This window comes from Myodes glareolus, chromosome 1 (genome assembly GCF_982192425.1).
Source record: "Myodes glareolus chromosome 1, mMyoGla1.1, whole genome shotgun sequence".
NCBI classification, from domain to species: Eukaryota; Metazoa; Chordata; class Mammalia; order Rodentia; family Cricetidae; genus Myodes; species Myodes glareolus.
The window spans coordinates 45425367-45450005 of record NC_142026.1 but is presented as its reverse complement, the minus strand read 5'-3'; the positions used below and the strand labels follow the sequence as shown (position 1 = coordinate 45450005).

The 24639-nt window shown below is 37.6% G+C and overlaps 1 protein-coding gene across 4 annotated transcripts in view; it reads right to left on the bottom strand.

Annotated features, from left to right (window-relative positions):
- Fer (FER tyrosine kinase) overlaps positions 1 to 24639 on the bottom strand; it is a 341616-nt gene that overhangs the window by 260746 nt on the left and 56231 nt on the right. For all 4 annotated transcript variants that reach the window (XM_087906023.1, XM_087906015.1, XM_087906014.1 and 1 more), the window contains 4 exons: positions 24408 to 24507; positions 12280 to 12463; positions 10612 to 10749; positions 9937 to 10056 (listed from right to left, as the gene is read on the bottom strand). In XM_087906023.1, the coding sequence (XP_087762149.1) occupies positions 9937 to 10056; positions 10612 to 10749; positions 12280 to 12463; positions 24408 to 24507 (542 nt within the window). The remainder of the gene's footprint in view (positions 1 to 9936; positions 10057 to 10611; positions 10750 to 12279; positions 12464 to 24407; positions 24508 to 24639) is intronic.

The window sequence follows — 24639 nt, the reverse complement described above, 5'->3', positions numbered from 1 at the left end:
TTTTGGCAACAGTCATATCGCTGATATATACAAAGGCTGGTATTAGTGCCCAAGCAGCATAAATACTGAACCCCTCCTTTTAACTACTCTATCTTAAGAAATTCTGCCTAACAGAAATTATTATGTATAAAACACAGAAGTACGTAAAGGCAACAATACAAACATGTTTACTGAGGTCCTATTCATAAACGCAATAACCAAAGCTGACTATATCATGGTGCTAATGATATTTTTCTGATTTTATAAGCTTCAGGCCCCACAAAACCTGGATCCAAACAACTAAAAACAACCTAAATATCTATCAATAAAAAGCTGAGTCAGTATTGTGCAATGAAACCTGGATCCAAAGTAAATATTTTCTCACTTTAATTTGATTTTTCACATGTTGTATGTAATCTAAGCAATATTTATTCTCAATAAAATCTTAAAATACAGAAAGAAAAAACTCTGAGTCAGATAAATTACATAACCCAGGAGTATTAAAACACTGTCTGACATCAATAACGGTCCATAGCTCTGTATACAAACCACCTTTCCTGTTTAAGTAGCTCTGCCCTTCCCTGATAGTCCTTCAACCTCCACTACCTGCAAACCCACAAGCCTAGATTCAGACTCGGGTCCACGAACCCTCTTTATTTGTGAACCCCTTTGCCTAGCTGAGACCCAGAACTACCCTCTGGAAGACACTTTTGTCTGGTCCAGCTAAACAGAGGGCTCACCAGCTTTACTTCCCCTGGCTCAGACAGAACATGTGCACTGCCCATCTAAGGAAGGCCAGATTATTACATCAGCCCCAAGCAAAGAAAGAAGTCCACATGAACAGGTCACATCATAGAAACAAAACCAACACGAATGGGTAGAATAGCACGTCTCCCATCAAAACCACTAGTCCTATAGACATGTGTTCTATTGAGAACTACCTATATGAACCCCAGGACACAGCATTTAAAAGAACAACCATAAACTTTATCAAAAACTTTAAGAAATTTAAAAATGACATTAACACTTGATTGAGCTGTAAGAGGATAACAATAAACACCTAAGTGATTTCCAAGATAATACAAATACACATCTAAATGAATAAGGAGGATAAATCAGGTTTGAAAACTGAATTCAATGAAGAGATTGGAACACTGAAGAAAATGCAAGCCAAAATAAAGATAGACTGAAAAACTCAATATCCCAGTTTCAATATCCCAGTTAGAAAACTCAAGGGAAAGCCTTTTTAAGTATAATGAATCAAGCATAAGTTAAAATATCAGGACTCGAAGACAAAGTAAAGGTTCTAAAAAGAAATAAAGAAAATGAAAAATATTTAAAGCACAGAATAGGATCATAAAGGAAATGTGAGACACCATCAAAGGAGCAAATCTTTGAATTATAGTCAGAAGAGGGGAAAGAATCCCAAGACAATGGCTTTAACAAGATCAGAGAAGATGTCCCAAAGCAAAAGAAAGGCATACTGACATACGCAGCACATAGAATGCCAACTAGACAAGACCAGAAAGGAAACACCCCCACAGCATGTCAGAAACACTAAATAAACAAAATAAAGAAAAAACTCTTCAAAGTTTCAAGAAAAATAACACAAGTTGCATATAAAGGAAAACCCATCAGAATAACATGTGATTTCCCAGAGGAAACTCTAAGAGGCAGAAAAGCATGGAGCAGTACATTCCAGGCCTAAGAGACCACAGCAGCTAACATCAACCACTGCATCCAGCAAAACTACCTACCACAGTTCAAGGAGAGAAAAAAACTTCTCATGATCCCAACAACCTAAAAACAATTCATTTAAAAACAAAGAAAGAGTGGATTACTGAGAGCAATATTCTTAACTGAAGAGAGAAGCACAATCAGGAGACTCTAGAAAACAAAGTCAAGCAAACCTCAACAGATACAAAAAAACTTTAAGAACCCCATATATCTTAATGGATTACCATGGCTTAAAATTAGAATTCAACAGCAACACTAATTCCAGAAAGCCCACAAACACATAGAAATTAAACAATGCTCACCTGAATCATAAATAGGTCAAGAAAGAAATTAAAGACTTTCTAAAATTCAATGAAAATGACCACACAACATACCCAAATTTATGGGACACAATGAAAGTAGTGTTAAGAGGAAAGGTCAAGCACTAAATGCCTACATAAAGAAGCTGGAAAAATCCCACACTAATGAGTTAACAGAACACCTGAAAAACTCTACTACAAAAAGAAGCAAACTCACCCAGAAGGACTAGAGAGCAGGCAATAATCAAATTGAGAGCTGAAATCAACAAAATAGAAACAAAGAAAACAAGATAAAGAATCAATGAGATAAAGATTTGGTTCTTCAAGAAAATAAACCCAATAAACAAAACTTTATATAAACTAACCAAAAAGCAGAGAGAGAATATTCAAATTAACAAAATCAGAAATGAAAAGGGGTACATAACAACAGACACAGAGGAAATCCAGAAAATCATTAGGTCATACTTCAAAACCTGTACTCCACAAAATTGGAAAATTTAAAGTAAATGGATAATTTTGTGGATAAATATCACTTACCAAAATTAAATCAAGACCAGATAAGCAAATTAAATAGACCTATAACTGAAAAAGAGATAGTAACAGTCATCAAAAGTCTCCCAACCAAAAAAAGCTCAGGACCAGATGATTTCAGCTAAGAATTCTACAAGATTTTTAAAGATTACCAACACTCCTCAAAATGTTCCATACAATAGAAACAGAAGGAATATCGCCAGACTCTTTTTTATAAGTCTACAATTATCCCAATACCCAAACCACACAAAGACATTACTAAGAAAGAGTAGTACAGACCAATCTCACTCATGAACACTGATGCAAAAATACTCAATAAAACACTGGCAAATCGAATCTAAGCACACATCAGAAAAATCATCCACCATGATCAAGTCAGCTTCATCCCAGAAATGCAAGGACGGTTCAACATACAAAAATCTGTCAACATAATCCACCATATAAACAAACTGGAAACACACACGATCATGCCATTAGATGCTGAAAAAGCCTTCGACAAAATACAACATCCCTTCATGATAAAAGTCTTGGAGAGAGCAAGAATAAAAAGGACATAACTAAACATAATAAAGGCAATATACAGCAAGCCAACAGCCAACATCAAACTAAATGGAGAGAAACTCAAAGCGATTCCACTGAAATAAAGAACAAGACAAGGTTTTCCACTCTCTCCATATCTATTCAATGTAGATCTTGGGAGTCTAGCTAGAACAATAAGACAACAAAAGGACCACAAATCAGACAAGAACAAATCAAACTCTCACTATTTGCTGATAATATGATAGTTTACAAAAGCGAACCCAAAAATTCTACCAAGGAACTTCTACAACTCATAAACACCTTCAGTAATGTAGCACAATACAAGATTAACTCGAAAAACTCCTTAGCCCCCTTTTACACAGATGATAAATAGGCTGAGAAAAAAAATCAGAGAAACATCACCACCTTTCACATTAGCCACAAATAGCAAAAAATATCTCAGAGTAACTGTAACCAAACAAGTGGAAGACCTGTATGACAAGAACTTTAAATCTTTGAGAAGTTTAAGAAGACACCAGAAAATGGAAAGATCTCCCATGCTCTTGGGTAGGTAGAATTAACATAATAAGAATGGCAATCTTACCAAAAGCAATCTACAGATTCAATGCAATGCCCTGCAAAATTCTTCACAGTCCTAGAAAGAACAGTACTCAACTTCATATGGAAAAGCAAAAAACCCAGGGTAGCCAAAACAATCCTGTACAATAAAAGAACTTCTGGAGGCAACACAATCCCTGACTTCACACTCTACTACAGAGCTACAGTACTGAAAACAGCCTGGTATTGGCATAAAACAGACAGGAGGACCAATAGAACTGAATAGAAGACCCAGATATCAATCCACACACCTACAAACACCTAATTTTTGACAAAGAAACAAAAAATATAAAATGGAAAAAAGAAAGCATCTTCAACAAATGGTGCTGGCATAACTGGAAATCAACATATAGCACAATGAAAATAGATTCACATCTAGCACCATGCACAAAACTCAAGTTCAGATGGATCAAAAACCTCAACCCAAAAGTGGCATTGCTGGGTCTTGAGGAAGGTTGTTTCCTAATTTTCTGAGAAATCGCCATACTGATATCCAAAGGAGCACTCCTACCAGCAATGCAGGAGTGTTCCCTTTACCCCACATCCTCTACAGCATAAGTTGTCATCAGTGTTTTTTATCTTGACCATTCTTATAGGTTTAAGATGGAATCTCAGAGTTGTTTTGATTTGCATCATTCTGATGGCTAAGGATGCTGAGCATTTCCTAAAATGTCTTTCAGCCATTTTAGATTCCTCTGTTGAGAGTTCTCCGTTTAGGTCTGTACCCCATTTTTTAATTGGATTATCTGTTCATTTGACGACCAATTTCTTGAGTTCTTTATATATTTTGGAGATCAGCCCCCTGTCTGATGTGAGATTGTTGAAGATCTTTTCCCATTCTGTAGGCTGCCATTTTATCTTGTTGACCATATGCTCAACTATGTCCATAGCAGCATTGTCATAACCAGAACCTGGAAACAACCTAAATACCCCTCGACTGAAGAATGGATAAGGAAAATGTGGTACATGTACAAAATGGAGTACTACACAGCAGAAAAAAATAATGAAATCTTGAAATTTGCAGGCAAGTGGGTGGATCTAGAAAACACCATATTGAGTGAGGTAACCCAGAAGGACAAATATCATATGTACTTACTCATAAGTGGCTTTTAGACATAAAGCAAAAAAAAAAAACCAGCCTACAAATCACAATTTCAGAGAACCTAGACAACAATGAGGACCCTAAGAGAGACATACATAGATCTAATTAATCTACATGGGATGTTGAAAGTAGAAAAAGACAAGATCTCCTGAGTAAATTGAGAGCATGGGGACCATGGGAGAGGGTAGAAGGGAGGAGAAATGGAGGGAGGGGTGTGGAAAAAAAAATATATAGCTAAATAAAAACAATAAAAAAAGAAAAAGAAAAAGAGATAAACCCTGTCTTGAAAAAAGAGGGGAGGCACTTCATTATAATCAAGGGATCAATTAATGAGGAAAATATAACAATACTGCACATATGTACAAACTTTGCCATACCAAATTTCATCTTAGAAAAAAATCATACTAGTGGAATTAAATATACAGATTAACATATCCAATAATAACAATGTCAAAAGGTGGGGACTTTCTCCAATACAGCCATTCTTGGAGAAACTGTTTCAGCTCAAACATCCTGGTGTTCCTGCTCTAAGATGCTTTCTACCCTTTCTCTCCATGCTCCCTTTGTCATGGATGCTGTAGCTGTGATGCAGATGTCTCTGTTGGCGCTGTGCTCACCACCATCTGTTGAATTCTATATGTCCAGCTGTGGTTTTCTGGAACGGCCCCCATTTGCTATAAAGACAGGCTTTGATGAAAGATGATAGCTACTCTCATCTGTGGTTATAAGGATAAGATTTGGGATATAGTAAGAAATCAAGCTGGTTTGGCAAAATGACGACAGCAGATTCTTGTTTCATGTCCAGGACCCCACTATCTCTGGGAAGTGAGCTAAGTTTCTAGCACTAGGCATGCTACTTACTAAGTGGGACTTAATCCTGCCGGATAGCTTTGACTACCACCCAAGTATGATTGCTCCCTTTTGCACCTTTATGCATTTCTAGTCACGCAGGTAACTGTCCTGAACATAGATGCTGCATCTGGATGAGACTAGTTTCTTCCTGTTCACTACCTAAACGCTACTAGTTTAAGTAGTGTTTCTGGAACCATGGAAGCTAGACTGCAGGAAAGAGGTTTCCAGGTCAGATCAGGCAGTAATTACCTGAGCCCTGTGTCCTCAATATACACTGTCTTCAGCAGCAGCTGCCTTAAGAAGCAACCAAGGATTACACTGATAATCTATATTGGTTTAGAAGTCACTTGGACTACACTGACCAACCATGAGAAAGGAGGTATTTTGTTTTGTTTTTTCTGACAGGTAGAGGGGGTTTTGTCAGGTCTTGGTTACATGGAAATGAAAGCTCCATCCATCATTTTCTAACTGCCCTATGAGAGAAGAAGTAGGCAAGGTTTAACTTCCTGAAGACAGGGGTTTTTGTTAATCTGTGGCGCTCGCGCAGATCACTGTCAACCGTGTTAACTTATTTTAAGATTAATGTGCCTGTGTGTGTGTGTGTGTGTGTGTGCATACATTTTATATGTGTATAATTTGAGGTAAATATAAACTACAATTCTTTGAGGCTTTTATCAAACCTCATCCTTAGTGTTATTTGTCCCTCATCCTTCCTTCTCTTTCTGAATTGACTTCCCTCACCCCTTCCCAGTTGGAGTCCTCTCATTATTATTCTTCTCTATCACTTGTATCCTGCTATCCCTCCCCATCCCCCAACCAAGGACTTATATGTCACTGGTTTCTGTGGTTACTGCATGTTCTACACTCACATCTGGGTTTTTGGAGCTAGGCAACACAGATGAGTTTCTATCTAATTTTCATGTATATCCTCTTGTAAGGTTTTATAAATTTTAACATCTGCATGTATTAATTGCATTTTTTCCAGCTATGGAGGGGTTTGAAACCAGAGCCTTGCTCATGAAAAGAAAGGGAGAAGTGAATTATAGTCTTAAAAATAAAATAAAAAAGTATTTGTGTCACGATATAAAAAAAAACCTTCATAAAATCTTATGGTGCTACAACTACATTTTAAAGAAATATCAGAAATGTGATACTGAAGTCAATTCAACCCTCTTCAGTTTTTGAAAGAATAATCTAAAGTCATAATTAAAATAATAGTATTGGAAATTTAATGTTATAAAAAAATAGTATGTAAGTTCTAAAATCTTGTTATCCACAACAGGCATTTTAGAAGTGTTTATCTTTCCATACTAGTCAATCTTTAAACACTGTCCAGTTAGACTAGACGATAGCTAGGTAGCAGAGTACTTGTTGAACATGAGCTTGCTTAATGTGTGTGTGTGTGTGTGTATATTATATTCGTAAATATGCCATGCTCAGTACATATAATGTTATTTGTATATGTGTTTTCAGAGCTGCCCACTTGGCACTGGATAACCATTAGGTGTGTCCTTCCCTGGGGGAACCACCCCTCCTGTTCCCGACTTTTCCTCAGTTGCCTATAGTTTTTTGATAGAGTTGCGGCCTTGTGGGCTTTCTTCTGTCTACTCTGTCATGTTCATTGTTGTTACCCTTGAAATCTTTGAACCTTTCTCAAGATGAACAAAAGATGATTCCTAAATAGCCAAGCAGTCAGACGTTTCTGTTGAATGTTTCAAACACAGCTCAACCTCCTCTACTTCCAAGCCAACAAATTCAACTATTTCTTTTAAACAGTGTGTTTTCCTCAAACTATCCTAACACCTGCCTTCTAATTCTTTGACATTTTCCCAGAGCTTTCAAGTCACCAATTTCAAAAAAATTCCTTGAAGACAGCCTGACAAAATTTTAGCTACGTCTAATTAGAGATCAGTCATTAACAAAATAGTCTACAGTACGGAAAGGTCAGTCACCTGAAATCCATTTGCTCTTCTTATTTTGACACAATAGGCATCTATTGGTAACAAAAATAAATGAAATGCTGTATACAGTACATCAAGATGTGTGGCACTCAAAATGGCACAGAGCCACTAACTGTGTCACTGTGACTTGTACTGTGGGCCACATATACTTGCTGTCACAGTGCAACTACTTGATTCTGCTGCTGTGAAATCACCCACAGATGGCAGATAAACAAAAATGGTTGTACACCAATAAGACTTTACTTGTGTACGCTGATGCTCAAGTTTCACACAGTTGTCAGGTACCACAAAAATAATGCTTTTGATATTTTCAACATTTTAAACTATTAATCCTACTCTTAGTTAATGGGCTCTACAAAAACAAAATGGATCTGATTCTCAAGTTCTATAAATACATTGCTAACTTGGGTTCCACAAGATCCAAAAGAATTACCTCTCTACATATTACTATTACTCAGTGAGGGGACTATGTTTATATTCTATTAGAAAAGCTAAATATGTTCTGATCCTAAATTCTCTTTAAAAATTTACTGAAAAACACTGAGCCTAGGGATTAGGCCTTACTTTAGATCACAAGATTCAGCACTTTACGCAATCTTGTAGAATTTTAATATGTCATATTGATAGGTATTAGCTGTTAGAGAATCCTGTGCTCGCTATCATTCACAGCAGGGTTCTCAACCTCAACACTATTGAAACTGTTGCCAGAAATTCTTTTTCCTAAGAGGCTGCCCTTTACAGGACAGAATGCTCAGCAGCATCCCTATCTAACATTCCCAGCTGTCAAATGTCCCACGGAGGACAAATACAGTTCAGGTAAGAACTACTACAGATGACTTACACTGAAACATCCATAGGCAAATCAAGTTAGAGGTACAGTAGAGATCATAAAAAAAACCTGTGGATCAGCTCCAATCCACTGTTAGGAAAACCTCTCTAATGTAGGGAACAACGTGCCTTTAACTCCCTCATTCTCATGCAGGGGACACCATGCCTTCAACTCCCGCATCATTCTGATGCAGGGACACCATGCCTTCAACTCCCTCATCATTCTGATGCAGGGGACACCATGTCCTCAACTCCCTCATCATCCTGATGCAGAGGACACCATGACCTCAACCCCCTCATTATCCTGATGCAGAAGACACCCACACATTCATCTCCTTCAACAGTAATCAGTCCTCTATGATTATCAAGGCTTCATTGTAAACACGTGTCTGGTGGAACAGCATGCGTTAGTTCCTTCAATTCTATTTGGACAGCTTTAAATATTTCAGCTCCCTTCCTAAGGACTAATCCTATAATCCTCCCCCAATATATTATCTGCACCACTGTACAGTATTTCCGAATAATACATTAATTATATCCATGAAAACTTTTGTCTGACTTTTTAGAGGGAAATTTAAACAAGTAGAATAATATACCGTGCCAAAAAACAAATATCTACTACTTTTAATTCCAACGCAAGGATAAACATACATAATGCTTAGCAATAAATGTTTCTTTCAAATCTCTGAACACAATCATGAGATAGCTTAAATATTTAAGAATATAGGGCCTTAATCATGTTTTCACAATTCACAAAGTACTTTAAATTGCCTTAAATATTTGAAGAGTACCAAAAAAATTAGGATTTCTCAAAACTCTCAAAAATTTATACAAAAACAAGATGGCAAAGGAATTTATTTAATAATTTATAATTGAATTACCCTTGCTTCAAGAAAAAAAAAGAATTCAATTAAGAGTAAAGTTTTAGTCAATGTTGTGGTATCAATGATTCCTACCTCTCACATTTAGTGACCACATTGCCAAAATGGCTCTGACACTAAATATTGAGAATAAAATAAGAAGTATTTATAAAATTTTAAAAAAATAAAGCATTATTCTAGTATATTGGCAACCAGTGGAAAATTAATGCAACATCACAATAAAATTCAGATTTTTAAAACTACTAAAATTAGTGATAACAATGAGGAAAATTAATTTTTCCCAAAATACTTCATCTGGGGCTTAGCTGGCTCAGTGCTGTGTGGTATACATAAAGACCCGTGTTCCATGCCAAGCCCCCACAGAGAAGCCCACATGATGGTACACCCTATATTCACAGCACTGACAGGCACAGACAAGGGAAGTCCAATGCTGATGCCCAGCAAGCAGAGACTAATGAGCAAGCTTCCAGTTCAGTGACAGACTCAAGACAGTGAGGCCCAGAGCAATGAGGGAGCACACTCAAGCTTTAATCCCCGAACACTGGGGACCAAAGCTGCTGAGATAGATACAGGAGCTCTAAGGCAGTGATTACACCCATCTTACACAGTTAGATTTTCTAAGTACTCACATCACTTGCAAACTGTCTGCTGTTAAATTATTCCACATGATCTCATTTGCCTGGAGGTTTTCATTTTCTTCTAATAAGGAAGTATCAAATTCAATTTCTTGTTCTTTAGCAGCTGTTGTTCTAGTAAAGTATGTCAAATAAGTCTAATCAATATTAATATACAATCATAATCTATCTCAGTGCATACCAAAGGCAAAATATTTAATATTATTCTAAATTATGCTAACAAAGTAACCAAATAGTATAACTTAGAAAACCCTAGGCATTAATGATCTAGTCATGTAACCTGAGTCTTGGTTTCTTTATTGGTAGAACACATTAAGTCAGTTTATTCCCATCACATTTTTTTAAAGTATAAAACAAGTTGCACGCAAAGCCAAGTAATTGGTGCCTCAGAAAAATGAACATATAGTAAGCTCATGGTGTCATTTATTATGCAAATGTCAAGAAAATACAGTTTCATAAGTTGAATATGGATTTAAATAATGACATGTCAATTCAAAGCCTTAAATATATTTTACAAATTAGTTAGCAACTTTAAGACACTTTTAAAAATAAAGTAAATTCATATAAAATAAACTCTGCTCTAATAATATTATTTCTTGAGTTCATTAAATAATCAATTATGAAAAACATTATCTTTATAAACAGCTTAAAAGAATGAAAATACCGTACCTGTGAACATCTATAAAATTATTATATTCTGTGCTAGGGTCTATCTGTTCGACGGACATCTGAATCTCTTTATGAACATTCACTATTTCCTCTGTAACAAGACTGGTTATCTGGCTATATTCATCAAATATACCTTTTCTGAAAGCAAAAATAAAATTATACATTTTAATATTTTGTCAAGAGAAACACAGACCCAGAAAGAACAATAAACATAAAAACAATAAATATAGAAAGCACAATATCGTTGTCTTCAGAGTGGTGGTTTTATGTACCACCTTATTTCATACACACAGAACATGAAGGGGCTATGTAACTGTGCCATAATGTAAACACACCATTACCAACTCCAGTATGTATCTAATATATGTATATGCATTAGATATATACTGATCTAATACTGATAACTTTCTATTCTTCAATATTCTTATAGAAGCACTGGGTTCTGTGTATGACACTCCTCCAATGTCCCATTCCCCTCTTAGACCTGGGGATGGATAGATAGATATAAGTGAAATAGATAGGCAAGTAGATAGATAGATCTTAGTTCAACTTTTATGGCTTCTGTTTCTTCTCCTGCCCTCCAATCTGCAGCAAAATTTCATCAAGGTTATTAGCTTGTTCTAATTAAAGAGAAAGGAAAAGAATTCTATCACACAGCCCAGATCTCTACTTTTAAAGGTTATACTTTATAAATACTGGTTATTATTGGTTTCAAAGAAAGTATGACAAATAAGCCTATTCTGTATATTCCCAAATAAACAAAACACAAGATTTGTCTGTTTTCTAAAATAATTACTTATGAATCAAAATCACTATTTATAAGCTTCCCCGTTATGTTAACTCAATTAAGTTTGTTTCTTTAATTGGTTGTTTTTTGACACAGGGTATGTATGTATGTATTTATTTATTATGTATGCATGTATACACATACACACAAACACACACATACACATACATATATATGCATATACATACACGCACACACACACATACACATACACACACACACACATATATATATATCCCTGGCTAGACAGAAACTCACTATGTAGACTAGGTTGGCTTCAACATTCACAGAGAGCTGTGCCCACTAATGTCTCTGAGAGCTGGGACTTAGAGTCTGTATGACCATACCCAACTAATTGCTTTGTTTTTATAGAAAAATAGTGTTAGGGACAAAAACATAAAAAAAAAAATCCCCACACACATCTTCAGTGAAAGAAAACTGAATCTAAATATTTGCAAAATGCTCAACCAGGGAATAAAGAAAGAAACATCCATTAAATATGGGTCATCATCTTCTGGACCTGTATACAGGACAGTATATATGTGCATGTGACTTACTAACTGCAGTGAACTATTAACTCCTTAAAAGGGAGGAAACTTGGCCCACATATACATTCCCAAGCAGGTATTCACTGCACACAATATTTTTCATTTAAACACACAGCTAACTGGAACAGCAAAGTAATGATAAATAAAATATATTGAGGTCTATCCTTCAGGCATGCCAGGTCATGAGTATAAGCGAAGGAACACAAGTGAAACTCAAAACAAAGTTACACGGGTCTGCATAATAATGAAGTTTCTAAAGCAAGTGTTGTACTGTGGGAAAAACGCTGACTCTTATTTGGAAGGGACTCATGATAAACAGGAAACGTATCTTACAGTGCCTTTATCATTTCTTCTTGCATCTTCTGCACAGAGTCCAGCAGCAGAGGAAGTGTGGTGTCATAGTACTGACTCTGGTGCAGCTGGGCGCCCTTCAGGGCCAGCACATACTGATTGTGCAGCATGTGGAGCTTCATCGTGGCTTTGTCATAGCGCTCCTTGGCCTTCTCTGTCTCCTTCCCTGGGGAAAACATTGAAGACAGCAAAGAGATAAGCGTTATCTTCACTGTATGCAATCCAGACTACTGTTATTTCCCATATTTAATGAAAAACCAACTCCACTGACTGTGTGCTGTGTGCAGAGAGCTGCTCTGCCAAGGACTGCTTGTCAGTACTCGGCACAGAGTTCCTGTGCTGCCCATGCTCAGTCAGTCACAGTCAGCACACACCAATACAGACATCCGACCCTCCTTTCCAAAGGCGCTCACAGCACATGGGGACAACTGCTCATATGAGAACATGTATGCTCACAGCACGTGGGGACAGCTGCTCACATGAGAACATGTACACTCACAGACCATGAGGACAGCTGCTCACATGAGAACTGTACGCTCACAGACCATGAGGACAGCTGCTCACATGAGAACATGTATACTCACAGCACATCAGGTCACATGAGATATGTACACAGGAAAACATGCAGATGTTAAAACTGAAAGTAGTGTCTAATAATCTATAGACAAGAATGCTCTGAGGAGGCCTGTAGAGAAAACAAACTTAAGAGATGCACATGGATAGAGAAGTGTCACAAAGATAACAAACAATACAGCCTTCCTCACAGCAAATATTATCAACTGGACACTTCTGTGTTGGAGGTTAGGGCTCCAAGTTTGAAGGAGTCCTTCATAAAGAGGACGGTAAACTGGAATATGAAGATGACTTAGAAAGAATAAGCAATGTGGAAGAGGTAGGCAAAAAGAGAAAGTCAAGTTCAGGAAAATGAAGACAGACTCTTCAGAGGTAGGACAATTCAAACTTGCCAATTAAGCAGAGACATATAATGTGGGAGATAACTGGAAAATACTGATAAATGTCATGAACCACAAATTTTTGTGGTTCTTTATTATAGAAATCACTTAAAATATTTATGTATTGCCAACATAAGTAAATAAATATACCCATTAATACAATTTTAAGCAAGTCACAGATTTTTGGTAAAAATTGAGTAAATATGACATCAATTTAAATTAAAGATTTTTTTAAATATTTATTAATTTCTTCCCTTCTTCAAAGGAAGTTCTTCAAATAAAATCCTATCCTAGAAAAAGACCTTACATTGTTTTTTAAGTTGTGTGTGTGTGTGTGTCTGTGTGTGTGTGTGCGTGTGTTTATCTGTGTGTCTGTGTGACTGCTATGTCTGGGGGGTGCTCATGGAGGCCAGAGAAGAACGTCAGATCCTGAATGTGGGGTGAGCCACCTGCTATGGGTGCTGGGAGCAGAGCTCTGGTCCTCCAGAAGGGCAGCAAGTGCTCTTCTATTAACCACTGACCTCTCTGCAACCCATAGCAAAAATTTTTACTAAAAGAAACTTTTCTTTGCTGCCAATCTGTTTAGGTTCTCAGTAATTACCTGCTGTTATCACCTGTTTGAGAATCTCTCCAGTCCCAATGAAAAAAGCAAAGAAAGAGTGACGTTTTTGCAGAGACTTGGACACCGCCCCTACCGCTATTCCCAGGAAGAAAGAAAGCAAAGTGAGAAGTGCAATCCCTTGTGTCTCTCGCACCCCCTCTAACTATGAGGGCAGGGACATAAGATGAAAGAACATAAGGGCCAAAGGATGGGCAGAAGCACTGTGAAACGCTGCCTTCGGTCACAGCATGGCTGTCCACACAGGAAGCCACAGCAGCTATGGCTTCCTGCACAAGATCCAGACAAGTAAATAATCCAGTCTGGGGAGGCAGACCTGAGGCCCCGCCCACAGTGAGGCCCCTTTGGCAGCTGAAGGCTGCTGTGGGAAGAAGTCACTTCTTGAGCATGTTACCACTAAGACCTTGCCCACATCTCAGTGGTTAATCCCACACCTATGTGTATAAGGGCATTAGTGTATGTGGGCATCACACTATACTCAATGGGTTGTGTTCTCAAAGAAAAAGAAAAACATAAAAGATGGGATGGAAATGTGTTGGTGGGCCGAGGGAGAGTTGAATGTGTTAAGAGAGTGGGTGTGTTCAAGACACTTCATATACATGTATTCATTAGTCAAAGTATATATTAAATATCGAAATATCTACTAAAATATAAAAATACAAAGGAAACCACTCTTCCTTTAGACTAGCATGCTTCTATGACCCACAAATCTGAATTGCCCAAATACCAGAACCACTGCAGACCTCTCCTAAAAAGATGAGCAGAATTATTTTACAAAGGAAGCCCGGCCCCACCAATATCCAGATCCGGTGCAGAGGAATCTCACTAACTGCATAAATTATTTTACAAAATGTTAACCCTAGTGCTGTATTTCTCTGAGCTGGGAGTGGCAGAAAAGAGTAATTCAATTTTAATAAAAATTAAACTGCAAAAAATGGAATTTTTACATGATTTGACTGCAATAAGATAAGACATTTTATGTCATGAATCAGTATGGTACTCATACAGATTAGTAACACTATAACAATAAAAACTCTTATTCCTAGCTGGTTACCTTTGTTCTTTGTTTGTTTTGCTTTGTTTTGTTTTTTAATTCCATCCTATTTAAAATTTAGATTGGAAGAATGTTTATCAAAATCCAATGAACACTTTACCTCAGTTATACTAAATCCTTAAAGAAGTTTTAACTCAATAGTATGTCCTTGGAATGATCTTATTACTTGTAATTAAATAATTTCAAATTTAATTGTAAATAATTTTGACATCCCAATGAATTTATTCTTTCACAGAATAATGTGTAATTTTTCTGAGAATAGCATGTCTACAGTATTTCTACCCATGAATACTAGTATTAGCATCCTGCTTGCAGAAATAAAGTTCACTGAAAGTCCTATGTCAATCAATTGCCCTGAAACTTCCTCTAAACAATGGCTACTTGTTCCTCCCACCCACAGGAGTGAACTCCTGTAGGAAGCTGACAGTCAAAGCCCAAGACTTCCTTCCATCTGCCCAGTCTTGAGTAGAAGCTAAGTGGCACTACTGCCTGGGTGAGCGTGTAATGTACTGGCACCTGCCACACAGGTTACCAAGATTGCTGTTCTTCCTGTGACCACTTCAATGTCTATCTTGGTTTGCTCTTTTGTTTCAATTCACTATTTTTAAAAGCTAGCTTGATACTTAAAATTAAACAATTTAATTCTGACAACACAATTCATAGGACTACTAGAGTAGTTCAAGCCAAAAGATCCCTTCCACAGTCTACATGTTCATAAGAAAACACAGCTACCAATTAAGAGCACCTGAGCACTGCAGTATAATCTGACACTCATTTGTACTTTAAAAGTCCTGATGAGTGAACCCAACTGATTCCACACTTACTGCCCCATTTCAGAACTATTGTGTGGGACTTTTTTACTTTAACTCTAGAATTCCTAACTCATGGTTAATTTTTTCCTAACTTCAGAAGTCTTATCTCCATACATTTTCATATCTCCATACATACAAACATTTTCACTGGGACATTTAAACCATCCATCTGTTTCCTATTCTCACAGATTTTAAACTGCATCTGATTTTCTATCTGGTGTAGAATGACTCAATAAATACACAGCACTCGCTCACAAGGTGTTAATAATACAAAATAAAGGCAAACTTAATTTCACAGCTGCTTTTTTTCTAATTTAGGTATATTATATCAGCAACAACCTAAATAGGAACATTATAGTCAAAATCTAATTACCAACTGCTTACTGACAGTCATGAATAAAACTTAAAAAATAAGCTGCCTTTGAAGGCATCCAATAAATAATCCATTACATTAACCTAATAATTATTCAATAACACCCTGAGGTCTAAAACAGGATTTGAAGTTATAGTCTAGAAGGGTTCTGGGCAGATAGTGCACTGCCTCTACCCACACATCTCCCTTTGGTTGTAAAGCATGCTTGTGGTAGACACACGACTACCAGTTCATCAACTACAGCCTCCCTTACAGGTACAGACTTCTGAAGACCTGCTTCTCTATGGCACTTTTATAGATGTGTTTTACAAATAAATATCTACAGTCACACCGAGACTGTAAACCCCAAAATCAATAGTATATAAAACAAAAGATGGGCACTAGAAAGGGTAATGAGATTTATGCGACATGGAAGCCAGAAGGATTATTAGGTGAGATGAACAACAGTAGAAGGGGGACAGGAGATGGAGGGGAGTGGGCAGGGAGAGTAAGAACAAAGTACAGGGATAAATACGCATGAAATATCACAGTAAAGACCACTAATGTATACTATAACTAAAACTGAATAAAGACCAGATTAAAAATTGTTAATTCTTTCACTTAACAAAATTATTGTTTAAAAAGAAGCACCACCTAACACATTTCTAGCTAGCTCACTAGCATACTTTCTAACATAGTTTAAAATTAATCACACCCAAGATTAAAGGTGATATGAAGCACACAGGTGAACAAGTTGTTGTTCACAGGCCTCTGTTGCTGTGCATGTTTCCTGATCCGATGAGAGGAGCTAAAGCAACAGAGGAATTATTCTATGTGTCAATTAACAGGGAGGAAAACATCCAATTTTTCCTCCTCCACATAATGAAATTCAGAGAGATTGAATTATAATTCTTTCACCACTACTTGTTGATGAATCTGTCTAATGTTTTGTAATAACAGAGTGTGTATACAACATGTCATGCCATAAACAGTATTATGAAGCTAGAAAAACTCAATTATGTAAGGCTGACATTTATGAGAGACAAGCTACACTACTGATTAAGCTCATCTAGAAAGTAAAGCACTGGTACTATAAACTTCTGAATTGATTACCATTTCTTGAACAGTATGGCACAAACTCCCTGATAATAAGTAAGAAGTGATTGCTTTCCCAAACAAAGCAACTATGTGCTACTTTATCTGCTTTGATTTGAATAATTATAAGCATTTTGTCATCTTATATTGAAAATGGCTGTGCTGTCCTACAAGCCCAGATGGCAATGTTCAGCATTTAAGTTAAAAAAGAGACATATCCCTCTCCCTTATCCAAGTACTAAAATGTACCTTGAATGACCAGCCTATAAGGGTCCATGTGCTAAAGGCTTGGTCCCCAGTGTGTCCTGGCTGAAACAGTGGTACCTGCTCTGTAGCATCCAGTCTTTTATCCTTTCTCTCCTTCTGAGCTCATGATGTCAGCGATTTGTTCTATCATGACCGCCCAAAGCAATGGTGATATCTGATGTTGGGTAGGAAACTCCAGGACCATGAGCTCAATAAACTTGCTTTCTTTGAAGTTATTACAGTTACTGTGAGGATTAAGGTGGTATATGCTTCTTTCCTCTCAGTAAAGTTATGGTATTATTTCCCTTTGTAATCACTTTGTAATGAACTTTGCCATGTTAATATGGTGTCACACATCTGCTATGGGATGAACTTCCTGGATGCTGTGAATATGTATTCCTCTCACTGGATAATAACAATAGCTGTTTGACCAATATTAGGCAGAATAAGGTTAGGTGGGACCATCAAACTGAGAACTCAGAAAAGGAGGGCAAAGTCGGGAGAGATACCAGCCATCTGTCGAACAAGTGGGACAAACAGAAAATAAGATAACAAGTCATGAGCATCGTGGTAAAATAGAGATTAACAGAAATGGGTTAATTTAAGATATAAAGGCTAGTTAGTAATAAGTTTCAGTTATAGGCCAAACAGTTTGTAATTAATATAAGTTTCTGTGTGATTATTTGGCACTAGGCAGCTGGAAATGGAAGCGCTGCCTGAGTTTACACATCCATTTTCACCCACTTGGTTTTCCATCTCTCTGTGGTCTTGGCTAAATCCTCTTCACATTACTGTGTAATACGCTGTCTACTGGTCCTGTAATCAGGACTGTAATGTGCTTGATGGAGAAGACACCATACTGGATAAGCTCTGTTTAATCACAGATTATAGTGATACTAGTTGTAATAATGATAGCCATACACTAAACAAGGTGCCAGGCTACACACATAATAAAGATATATATTCCCAGGTTATGGAAAATGTGATCTTGCTTGTATAAATTAAACCTTTTCCTCCCCTAACAACTCATTAACTAGTTCAATGTTTTCAGTGACTTTACAAAATATAACTACCATAAATAATATGAATGAGCTGTCAGAGCCAAAGAGATGGTCCAGCAGTTAAGAACTGCTCTCTGGAGGACCTTAATTTAGTCTTCAGCACTCACTTGGTGGTTCACAACTGCCTGGAACTCCAGTTCCAGAGGATCTGATATTCTCTTCAGATCTCAGAAGACCCCTGTATGTGTACATGCACACATACATAAAATTAATGTGTTTTTTCGATTAAAAAATCAATTGTCCAAATTTGGCCATTCTTATCACTCCTCCTTCCATCCAGGTACAACTCTGAATGATCCCTGACTAGGTTGCTGCAGTAGCCTGAAGTATGTAGAATCTTACTCCCAAGGTTTCTCACCCCCTCAGGCAGGTCCCTGTAAGTCTACCAGAACTATCTTGTTAATACGCTGGTTCACATCACTTCTCTGCACAAAGTTGTCCAACAGCATGGCATCTCACTTAGAGGAAGAGCCAGAGTGTTTAGCTGTAATGGCCTGAGATACCCCAGAGCTCTCGTGCCGCCTGCTCTTCTCAATCCATGCCTTTCTTCAGCAGTCAAAGCAGTTAAGGATGCGTAGGCTAGCCCCTCTACCTAGAGTCCTCGTCATCTAGAACAACACTTGATGGGCTCCCTTACTGCCTTTACCTCTTATTAAATGGTTACTTTTCCATAAGACTTACCTAATGATCCCCTCAAACCCCTATCAACCTATCTGTTTCATCTTTCCCCACCATACTAATCATTTTTAATTTTTAAAAATTTTTTTATTCAACATATATGAGTGTTTTTCTGTATGTATGTGTGTGCACTGTGTACATGTGTGCACTGTGTACAGCCCAAATGCCCAGAGGTCAGAAGAGGGTGCTAGATCTCCTGAAACTGGAGTTAACAGACCGCTGTAAATAGTTACATGGGTGCTGGAAATGGAACCTGGCTGCTCTATAGGAGCAGCAAATGTTCGTCATTGCTGAGACATTTCTCCAGCCCCTGTTTAATGTTTCAGCTACCTGCTAATTACCTGTGTTCTTTTACATTATACAATCTTCAAAATCCAGTACCTAGCAAACAGGAAGAAGTGAATAAATAATTCTACTGTGTATGTGTATACACACACAATTTGTATGATGGTGTATGCAAGTGTGCATGTGTGTGCGTTTCCATGTGTACTTGTTGTGCCCTTGTGGGTGTATTTGTTCCCATGTGTATGTGTGTGGAGGCCAAAATAAGACGTGTTATTCTCCTTATTACTTTCCATCTTCTTCCTTTGAAACAGGGTTTCTCATTAAACCTGGAGCTCACTGTTCTTAGGCAGTCTGGTTGACCACCAAGTCGCAGCATGCTCCTGCCTCTGCCCCACCAGTGCTAGCTTATAAGTCAATAGCAATACTCAGTTTCTTATGCAGATGCTGGGATCTGAACTTACGTTCTTAAGTTCTTCTGTATGGAGCCATATTTCTAGTTCAAAGAGACTATTCTTAATGCATGAATTTAAAAGCGCTTTCTAAAAATTAAATGTAAATCTAAATGGATTTTTAACTTTATAATTAAAGGAATATTACAATTTGCCATCTGCTGTTTAGTGTATACTGTCTAATATTAGCTTCTGATGCTCTCTCTCTCTCTCTCTCTCTCTCTCTCTCTCTCTCTCTCTTTCTCTCTCTCATAGTCCAAAACTAAGACTCAAGTCCAAAAACTAACATTTCTAAATAGCTTCACAAATGTAGACAAAAATGAGTTGAAGGAAGTAACTTCTCTTACTATTTTTCTGTGTGTCACTCAGATATACAAAAAAAAAGAAGGCAGGAACAAATGATTGCATTTTCACTTTATATAGAAAACATAAATAAAACACACAGCACTTCTATTTCAGCCTTTAGCAGTCACTGCATTTCTGCACAGCTCTAACGCAATGCAGATAGGTTACTAAGAGTGTCTGCGCCCTTCACCTTATGAGGTTCCAGTCATATTAAACTTCCCCCGGTGGAAAGCTCAGGCCATGAGTGAGCGGCTGATGCGTCATCTACTGATGAGTAGGATTTTAAAAATCTCCCACTTTCAGGCTTTTAAACAAAAGTGGGGATCAGGAAGTGTTAGTCTGGCTTTCCTCTGGGATGAAATTCAACTTCATAGCAGGAAGGATGCTTTTGTCTCACAGTTTTGTTCTGTGCTTAGCTTGTCCCATTGTTTGTGGCCTTGGGGAAAAAGGACACCATGAAGAGGGAGCAGGAGGGGGAAGAGGAGCTGGAGACAGTCCCCATGTACACATTCCAACTTCACTGGGACCAACTTCCTCGGTGCCTATTGCCTCCCAAAGGGCGCTGAACTAGGAATCCATCAATAAATTAATGCACACAGTCCTCGCGATCCAATAACTTCCCAAAGCCTACTGACTGGCAACCGAACCTTAAGATTCTGAAGGACATTTCAGAGAGCACCCATAGTTTGAACTGCACTGTGGCTTTTAGCAAATACCATATCCAAAATGCATTTCAGACATCAGGTGAGTCTAGATGATACAAATTAGAATTCCAGAATATTTTCTAGAAGACTTCCACCTACCACTCATACATGACTCTAATATATAAATGCTGTAATCAAATGATGGCTGTCTATTTAGTGAATTCTTTGATGAAATCAAGTAAGAGACTTTACAAAGTCTCGCTTATTTTCTTAAAGTTTAGATTATTTAAACATAAATTTAACCATCTGTCTCAAAGCTGGACTCATTCCAAACTGGTTTTCATGATTAAAGTATTGTAAAGAAATAACTCAAAGATCTAATCAATTTTAATTGGCAATAAAATATTGCAGAACTATTCATAATGCATGAAGAGGCAATTTAAGAAAACCTACTTCCCAATTACAGAAAAACTTCCTTTTGAATGAGATCTGAAGCCATTGCCTCCAGTTCCAGCAATGGGTCCCTCTTACTTGGTCTGCATAGGATAATGGATGGCCATAGATGATGTAGGTGGGTCTTCTGTATTTCTGTTGCTTTCATTGATTAATTAATAAAGAAACTGCTTAGCCTGATAGGTCAGAACATAGGTGGGTGGAGTAGACAGAACAGAATGCTGGGAAGAAGGCAATGAGGCAGACGCCATGGGACCAGCTGCCAGGTCAGACATGCTGAATCTTTCCCAGTAAGCCACGACCTCATGGGGACATACAGATTATTAGAAATGGGTTAAATCAATATGTAAGAGTTAGCCAATAAGAGGCTAGATATAATGGGCCAGGCAGTGTTTAAAAGAATACAGTTTCTGTGTAATTATTTCAGGGGTAAGCTAACCAGGATCCAGGCGGGAATGCAGCCCGCTGCTCCTTCTACACATAGACGTGCCGATCCTGAGCACTCTATCATCCCTCAGAGAGAACGGGTAATTGAGAGGAAGAGGGGCTGTTTCCCCACTCTTATAATAAAACAGAGTGATGAGATCCTCCTGGCCTTCCTAAACTAACACTACTGGGCTTGTGTGACATAATTCTGCATCCTTCCCTTGATGCGGACAAGAGACAAAGCAGAAGCATTCATGCTTACACTCATGCAAGAGGAGGCGTACACTAGCACGGATACTTTGAAGCTGGGTAAATAGAAAACTCGAGGAATTCTAGCCACAAGTCAATTAGGCTGCAGCCAAATCCATAATTAGTAAGCAATTTGTTTAAATATCTTTTCTCATTTCTTCATTATATCCTCAAGTAAACTATAAAACTTCCAACAAAACCATATTTAAGTTCACTTTATTTAACACCATCTGTTTCAATATGACAACACTTAAATTTTGTGAAATTAGCATTCATGGCATTTATTGTTTTGTGGGAGGAGTTGGTTTTTTTGAGACAGGGTTTCTCTGTATCGCTGTGGAGCCTGTCCTGGCTGGTCTTGTAGACCAGGCTGGCCTCAAAGTCACAGAGATCCACTTGCCTCTATCTACTGAGTCCTGGGATTAAAGGCGTGCGCCACCACCACCAGCCAATGGTATTTATTCTTAAAACAATTTTTTAGGGGTTGAAGAGATGGCTCAGGGGTTAAAACAATTTGTTGCTCTCTCAAAGGAACTCAGGTTGGGCTCCGAACACACACACACATGGTGGCTCACAACCACCCCTAACTCTCGTTGCAGGGAATCCAAAGCCCTCTTCTGAATCCTGTCACCAGACACGCAGATGATATACAAACCTATACATAGGCAAAACACTCATACACATAATATAACATTTTAAAACACCTTTTTAACTAGTTTTTTAAGTGTGCTACATCTAGAATCTTAAGTGCCTAAACAAAAAATACAGGTGAAATTGATGTATATTTCCATAGCATGAACATATGGGGAAAACAGTGGGTTCAAAATGTTTGAGAACAAATAGATAACTCTAAGTATAAATGAGAAAAGAACGTGTGGGTTACTAACCATCTAAAAGTTAGGGTAAAGTGCTTTAGTCTTCCATTTTCACTAATAAAGTTTTATCAACTCTTGCTCGTCACTGGAAAAAGAAAAACTAGCAAGTCTACAGAAACTGAAATCACATGATCCTGGTTTCAACTAGTCTTCCATCATAAATGTAGACTGAGTAAATGTGTGTTTTTGTGAGTTTCTCAGGGTTTAGGGGCTCAGCTCAAGGAGTGGTAAAGCACTTACTCCAGGTTCTATCTACAGCACAATAAAGAGAGAAAGGAAGAAAAGAGGAAGATGGAGAAAAGGAGAGAGAGACAGAGGGAGGGACTGGGGCACAGAGGAAAGGAGGAAGGGAGGGAGGGACAGAGAAGGAAAATGGAGAGACAGAGGAAAGGACGAAGGGAGGGAGGCAATTAAAAGCATTGTCTTCAGACATTCTCATTGGTTTGCTACCATAGTGTTTCACCAGGCTCAAAAAGAATCTGTAAGGCAAGCATTAACAAAAACAAAAGCTATTAAAAACACCACAATATAGATTTTTGTGTTTAAACAAAACAATCCACATCATTAAAAACAGGTATCCAAGAGTAGTGATGAACTTCTTTTCCTTGCTAGCCATTCTCTAACGGACAGGAAAGCCATGTGAAAGGGGAGTACCACTAAATTTAGGGGCGGTCATTCAAGCTGGCACTGACACTGGGTGGGGTCTCACAGGGATGTTTACAAGGCAGTTAACAAGCTGGAGAGGCCTGGCTAAGGACAAAGCAGTCAACTTTCCCAAGTTAACTATGCAGATAGACTGAAAAGAAAACAGCACTGGGGGCAGGAGAGATGACTAAGCATTCAAAAGAATGCTTTCTGAGGACCTAAAGTATTCTTTAAAATAGCAAAGGAATAATGATTATGTATATGAAACAAGAAAAAAAACTCCAAATTAATAACAATATGCCAATCTCAAAATAGTTAGGATGAACAGAAATACATAAAGTAAAGGATCTATTTTCTCTATAAAGAGCTCCTGAGATTGAGCAGGAAACAGAATGAGGATTGGTAGGGTTGGGATGGAGAAGACAGTGAGCAAGAGACACGGAAGGTAGGTAAAAAACATAAACATGAAAATTGAGCTAGGATGACAGTGTTAAGCCATAAAACAATTTTTCTGTTTTAATGCTATAAGCAAAAAGGTTTGAAAAAACTTCTAAACAGAGAACATTATATTTCTCATCTAATACTCTAATTAAGTAAGTAAATCGAATGCAAGAGAGATGTACATATTCTTTGTTTCCTTTTACAAACACTACATAACAGCTAATGTGAACTAATGAGAATCGCTCTGAAGCTCTTAAAACACAAAAAAGGGAATTTGCAGCAGCTCGACAACCAGTCTATTTTGATATATTTTGAGATTTTAGAATGTAAATTGCTTGAAATTGGATAATTCTACTCTTACAATGACACCTATCAGCCAAGCAGAACAGAAACCACCAGAGAACACACTCTTCCCAGTGCTGTCATACCTTTGGCTAAGGCTTCTTTATATTTCTCTTTGGCAGAATTCATTTCTTTTATTAATTGTCGATAGCTGGATTTTAATTTCTCCAATTCTGTCTTTGTGACCTGTCAAGGAAATAATATGCAGAAAAACTTTTAAGTGTTTACATTTAAATGAGTCAACAGTTTAGATTCTAAAGATTAGATGATGCATATTTTATGGGCAATAGGAGACTAGTCTTTGCCGGAAAAAATAAT